Consider the following 6,124-nt stretch of genomic DNA (forward strand, 5'->3'; position numbering starts at 1 on the left):
CATAATTCAGTTAGCATTTTAGCATGCTGACATTAGCATGCTAGCTTTTTTTGTGCTAATTTTGCATTTAAAACCCTCAGCATCAACGATGTTGTTACTTGACGAATGATACTTATTAGCATGCTAAAGTAGTATACTAGTTAGCATGCTAACGTAATATGCTAGATTTTTTTGTAATTTTTTTTTAGCTAATTTTAAATGTGTACAAAATGATCATATTTTGCTACTTGATGCATGCTATTGTTAGCATGCTAGCAATTGAACCACATTTCCAGGTGCACACCTCAGAGTAATATATTTTTGGTACTTGACGCATAATTCAGTTAGCATTTTAGCATGCTAACATTAGCATGCTAGCTTTTTTTGTGCTAATTTTGCATTTAAAACCCTCAGCATCAACGATGTTGTTACTTGACGAATGATACTTATTAGCATGCTAATGTAGTATACTAGTTAGCATGCTCACGTAATATGCTAGATTTTTTTGTAATTTTTTTTTAGCTAATTTTAATGATCATATTTTGCTACTTGATGCATGCTATTGTTAGCATGCTAGCAATTGAACCACATTTCCAGGTGCACACCTCAGAGTAATATATTTTTGGTACTTGACGCATAATTCAGTTAGCATTTTAGCATGCTAACATTAGCATGCTAGCTTTTTTTGTGCTAATTTTGCATTTAAAACCCTCAGCATCAACGATGTTGTTACTTGACGAATGATACTTATTAGCATGCTAATGTAGTATACTAGTTAGCATGCTAACGTAATGCTAGATTTTTTTGTAATTTTTTTTTAGCTAATTTTAAACGTGTACAAAATGATCATATTTTGCTACTTGATGCATGCTATTGTTAGCATGCTAGCAATTGAACCACATTTCCAGGTGCACACCTCAGAGTAATATATTTTTGGTACTTGACGCATAATTCAGTTAGCATTTTAGCATGCTAACATTAACTTGCTCCATTTTTTTAAAGCTAATTTAGCAGGTATACATTAATAATAATACATATTATTATAATTACAAAAATATCATAACTATTAATATAATTATTATTAATTAATAGTAAACAAACATAAACAAATGCAATCCTTTTAATTAAGATTTCAATGTTTTTTTTAAACATATTTATCCACAGGATGGTGCTCCTTCTTTCCCATTCAAAGCATGCAGTAATATTTCACACCTTTTACTGCAAAGGTGTCTTGTAATTTATAATAGTGACGATTGTACTAATATTAATTAGGATGGTAATAATAATAATAATAATAATAATAATTAACATAATATTATTATTATAGTATTATATTGTAGAATAATCGTAAAATTGTTTTTTGATGAATATATAATATGAATAATAATAATTCTAAATATTTTTATTATTAATACTATCATTAAACAAACATAAACAAATGCAATATATATGATTAAGATTTCAATGTTTCTAAAAAAATATATTTTCCATTGGATGGTGCTCCTTCTTTCCCATTCAAAGCATGCAGTAAAATGTCACACTTTTTTAAATTGATGAACATTACGAGTTAGGATATTCCAAGTTGTTATTCCAACCATTTTGACTTCACATTTTCAAATGTTTAGGTTTTTCTTGGAGCAGAACAACAGGATTTTCCAAACCCTGAGCGAGGTGGCAGGGACTCCGGACCCCACTCTGACCCCGGAGAATGTGAGGGCCATGGGCCTGGACCCTCACGGGGACCGGCTCTTCCTGCTCCACCTGTTGGAGATCTACGGCTTTGACACCCTGCTGATGTCTGAGCAGCTCTGCTGCAGCTGAGAGAGCATTTCTCATTTTCACTTTGGCATTTTGGACTCTCTCAAGTCTTCTGGATCATGTGTGGTGTTCTAGTCTTTTCCTTTGTGCTGCTTCTGATCACGCCCTTGTTCCAGGAAATACTCCACACCCCGGAGAGCATCATGTGGCTGTTCCAGGAAATACTCCCCACCCTGAAGAGCATCATGTGGCTGTTCCAGGAAATACTCCCCACCCTGGAACAGCATCATGTGGCTGTTCCAGGAATTACTCCCCACCCTGGAAAGAATCGTGTGCCTTTTCCAGGAAATAGTCCCCACCCTGGAGACCGGAGGCTGCATTCTAACACAAACTGTCTTGTTCTTATCCTTCATCATTTTATTTTAACATAAAAATGTGAATGCTGGCAGTTTAAAAACTATTTTAAACTGCTTTTTGACCTCGTTTGTATTCAATTCAATAATTTCTCGCCAAGAGTTAGTCCTACCTCGGGACACAAGTTTAATTGGTTCCGTGACACACCTGGAAAATTCATCATTTGATATAGTCGCCAATTAAAATCAATTTGATTGGTCCACCTTTTAAAAAGTGAAAATAACTTTAAGATAAGAAATATTGCATAAAAAATACAAAACTTCAAAACACTTCCGTAGTTTTATGAAGTAATGCATTTACCTTGGAGAGCAAACTTCTGCGCTATCGCCGTCAGCAGCTTCTCCTTATTTTCCTGGATAAATGTGATGAATGATATAAGCTAACGCTAGCAAGTAAAACAGGATGGTCTGGGGCACACATAAAATCATTTTATCTACAGGAATCAAATTGAATAATTTATTTCCCATTATTTTTAGTGCACAATATGTACCAAATTAAAAAAAAGTGTGAACAAATTTTGTGACAGGGGCCTCAAAATAACGTTTTGTTTAGAGCCCCGAGTTCAAAACATGCATCAAACTCAAGTTTGATTAAAAAAGTAAACATTGGTTTCACATTAATGAAACAAATAAATTGGAAAAATGTAATAGGGTGGGGGACGCCTCAAAATGTAATTCTGCTTAGGGCCCTAATTTAGCCAGAGGGCCCCCGAGTACAAAGCATGCATCAAATTCAAGTTTGATTAGAAAAGGTAAACATTTATTTCACATACTGTACATTATTAAATGTTGAAACATGTTGTAATAGGGTGAGGGGCCTAAAAATGAAATCCTGCTTAGGGCCCCAATTTATCCTGGAGTGGCCCTAAGTACAAAATATTCATCAAATTCAAGTTTGATTAAAAAAGTTAAAAAGTAGTTTCACATGAATAAAAAAAAAAGGAACAATTTTGTAACAGGGTAGGTAGGGGGCCACAAAAAAACTTCTCAGGGCCCCAATTTAGCCAGGGGCCCCCAGCTGATACCCCCCAATGTAGCGCAGGGCTAGCTGAGTACTACACATGCATCACATTCAAGTTTGATTAAAAAAGGTAAACATTTCTTTCACATGAATTAAAAAATGTGGAAAAATGTAATATGGTGGGGACGCCTCAAAATGTTATTCTGCTTAGGGCCCTAATTTAGCCAGGGGGGCCCCCCGAGTACAAAACATGCATCAAATTCAAATTTGATTAAAAAAGGTAAACATTCTTTCACATACTGTACATTATTAAATGTTGAAACATGTTGTAATAGGGTGAGGAGCCTAAAAATGAAATCCTACTAAGGGCCCCAATTTATCCTAGAGCGGCCCTAAGTACAAGATATTCATCAAATTCAAGTTTGATTAAAAAAGTTAAAAAGTCGTTTTACATGAATAAAAAAAATACAACCAATTTTGTAACAGGCGAGGGGGCCACAAAAAAACTCTTCTCAGGGCCCCAATTAAGCCAGGGGCCCCCTGCTGGTACCTTCCAATGTAGCGCGGGGCTAGCTGAGTACTAAACATGCATCACATTCAAGTTTGATTAAAAAAGGTAAACATTTCTTTCACATGAATTAAAAAACGGTGGAAAAATTGAATATGGTGGGGGACGCCTCAAAATAAAATGTGTTTAAATAAAAACGTTTAAAAGTTGTTTCACACAAAAAAAATACAAAATAAATGGGGAACACTTTATAACAGGGTGGGGGGCCTCAAAATAAAATTCTGCTGAGGGTCCCCAATTATCCTGGGAGGCTCTGAGTAAAAAACATGCATCAAAGTCAAGTTTGAATAAAAAAGGTAAAAAGTTGTTTCACATTAATTTAAAAAAAAAAGGGGAACATTTTATAACAGGGTGGGGGGCCTCAAAATAAAATTCTGCTTAGGGCCCCAATTTGGCCTGGAGCGGCCCCAAGTACAAAACTTGGATCAAATTCGAGTTTGATTAAAAAAGTAAAAAATTAGATTTACATAAATAAAAATAAAAAAGTGGAAATGTGGGGGGTAGGGGGTCCACAGAACAAATCTGCTTAGGGCCCCAATTTATCCAGGAGCCCCCAGCTCCCGAGGGACCATATATCATCATACATTTATATGTATGTATGTTTTCCTGAGGGAACTCTCCTGAAGGAATCAATAAAGTACTGTCTTTTCAAGGTAAAAAATGATTTTCAAGGTAAAAAATGATTTTCAAGGTAAACAAATGATTTTCAAGGTAAAAAAAATTTTCAAGGTAAAATTATTTTTTCAAGGTAAAATTATTTTTTCAAGGTAAAATTTATTTTCAAGGTAAAAAAATGATTTTCAAGGTAAAAAAAATGATTTTCAAGGTTAAAAATGATTTTCAAGGTAAAAAATGATTTTCAAATTTAAAATGATTTTCAAGGTAAAAAATTATTTTCAAGGTAAAAAAAAATTTTCAAGGTAATTTTTTTTTTTCAAGGTTAAAAATGATTTTCAAGGTAAAAAAATGATTTTCAAGGTAAAAAAAAATTTTCAAGGTAAATTTTTTTTCAAGGTAAAAAATTATTTTCAAGGTAAAAAATGATTTTCAAATTTTTTTAATTTTTTAAAAATGTTTTTAAATTAAAAAAAAAATGTTTTAATTTTTTTTTAATTTTTAAAATGTTTTACATTTTTAATTTAAAAAAATTTTTTTTAAACTTTTTTTAATTTTTTTTAATTTTTTAAAACAGTTTTAAAAAATTTAATTTTTTAAATTTTTTTTTAACATGTAACATTTTTTTTTAGGGTTAGGGTTAGGGTTAGGGTTAGGATTAGGGTTAGGGTTAGGGTTAGGGTTAAGATTAGGGTTAGGGTTAGGGTTAAGATTAGTGTTAGGGTTAAGGTTAGGGTTAGGTTAGGGTTAAGATTAGGGTTAGGTTTAGGGTTAGGTGTTAGGGTTAGGGTTAGGGTTAGAGGGTTAGGATTAAGGTTAGGGTTAGGGTTAGGGTTAAGGTTAGGGTTAGGTTAGGGTTAAGATTAGGGTTAGGGTTAAGATTAGGGTTAGGGGTAGGTTTAGGGTTAGGGTTCGGATTAGGGTTAGGGTTAGGGTTAGGGTTAAGGTTAGGGTTAGGGTTAGGGTTAAGGTTAGGGTTGGGGTTAGGGTTAAGATTAGGGTTAGGGTTAGGGTTAGGGTTAGGATTAGGGTTAGGGTTAGGGTTAAGATTAGGGTTAGGGTTAGGGTAAAACATTTTTTAAAAAGTTTAAAAAAGTTTAAAAAAAAAGTTTAAAAAAATAAAAAAATAAAAAAAAATATTTTAATTTTTTTAAAAATTAAAAAAAATTAAAACATTTTTTTTTTTTAATTTAAAAACATTTTTATAAAAATTAAAAAATGGGACGGCGTGGCGAAGTTGGTAGAGTGGCCGTGCCAGCAATCGGAGTGTTGCTGGTTACTGGGGTTCAATCCCCACCTTCTACCATCCTAGTCACGTCCGTTGTGTCCTTGGGCAAGACACCTCACCCCTTGCTCCTGATGGCTGCTGGTTAGCGCCTTGCATGGCAGCTCCCGCCATCAGTGTGTGAATGTGTGTGTGAATGGGTGAATGTGGTAATACTGTCAAAGCGCTTTGAGTACCTTGAAGGTAGAAAAGCGCTATACAAGTATAACCCATTATTTATCATTATCTATGTATATATACATGTACTGTATATGTATCAGTGACGTGCGGTGAGGTTGATGGCTGGTGAGGCACTGACTTCATCACAGTCAGATTTACAAACATATGAACCCTAAAGAGTATCTTATTCACCATTTGATTGGCAGCAGTTAACGGGTTATGTTTAAAAGCTCATACCAGCATTCTTCCCTGCTTGGCACTCAGCATCAAGGCTTGGAATTGGGGGTTAAATCACCAAAAATTATTCCCGGGCGTGATCAAGGGGATGGGTCAAATGCAGAGGACACATTTCATTACACCTAGTGTGTGTGTGACAATCATTGCTA

The 6,124-nt window shown here is 34.2% G+C and overlaps 1 protein-coding gene across 2 annotated transcripts in view; it reads left to right on the top strand.

Annotated features, from left to right (window-relative positions):
- LOC133621985 (DENN domain-containing protein 11-like) overlaps positions 1-3,838 on the top strand; it is a 26,842-nt gene extending 23,004 nt beyond the window's left edge. For both annotated transcript variants that reach the window (XM_061984484.2, XM_072916054.1), the window contains one exon: positions 1,605-3,838. In XM_061984484.2, coding sequence (XP_061840468.1) covers positions 1,605-1,800 — 196 coding nt within the window. In that variant the 3' untranslated portion in view covers positions 1,801-3,838. The remainder of the gene's footprint in view (positions 1-1,604) is intronic.
- Positions 3,839-6,124: the final 2,286 nt, after the last annotated feature.

This window comes from Nerophis lumbriciformis, linkage group LG25 (genome assembly GCF_033978685.3).
Source record: "Nerophis lumbriciformis linkage group LG25, RoL_Nlum_v2.1, whole genome shotgun sequence".
Lineage (NCBI taxonomy): Eukaryota > Metazoa > Chordata > Actinopteri > Syngnathiformes > Syngnathidae > Nerophis > Nerophis lumbriciformis.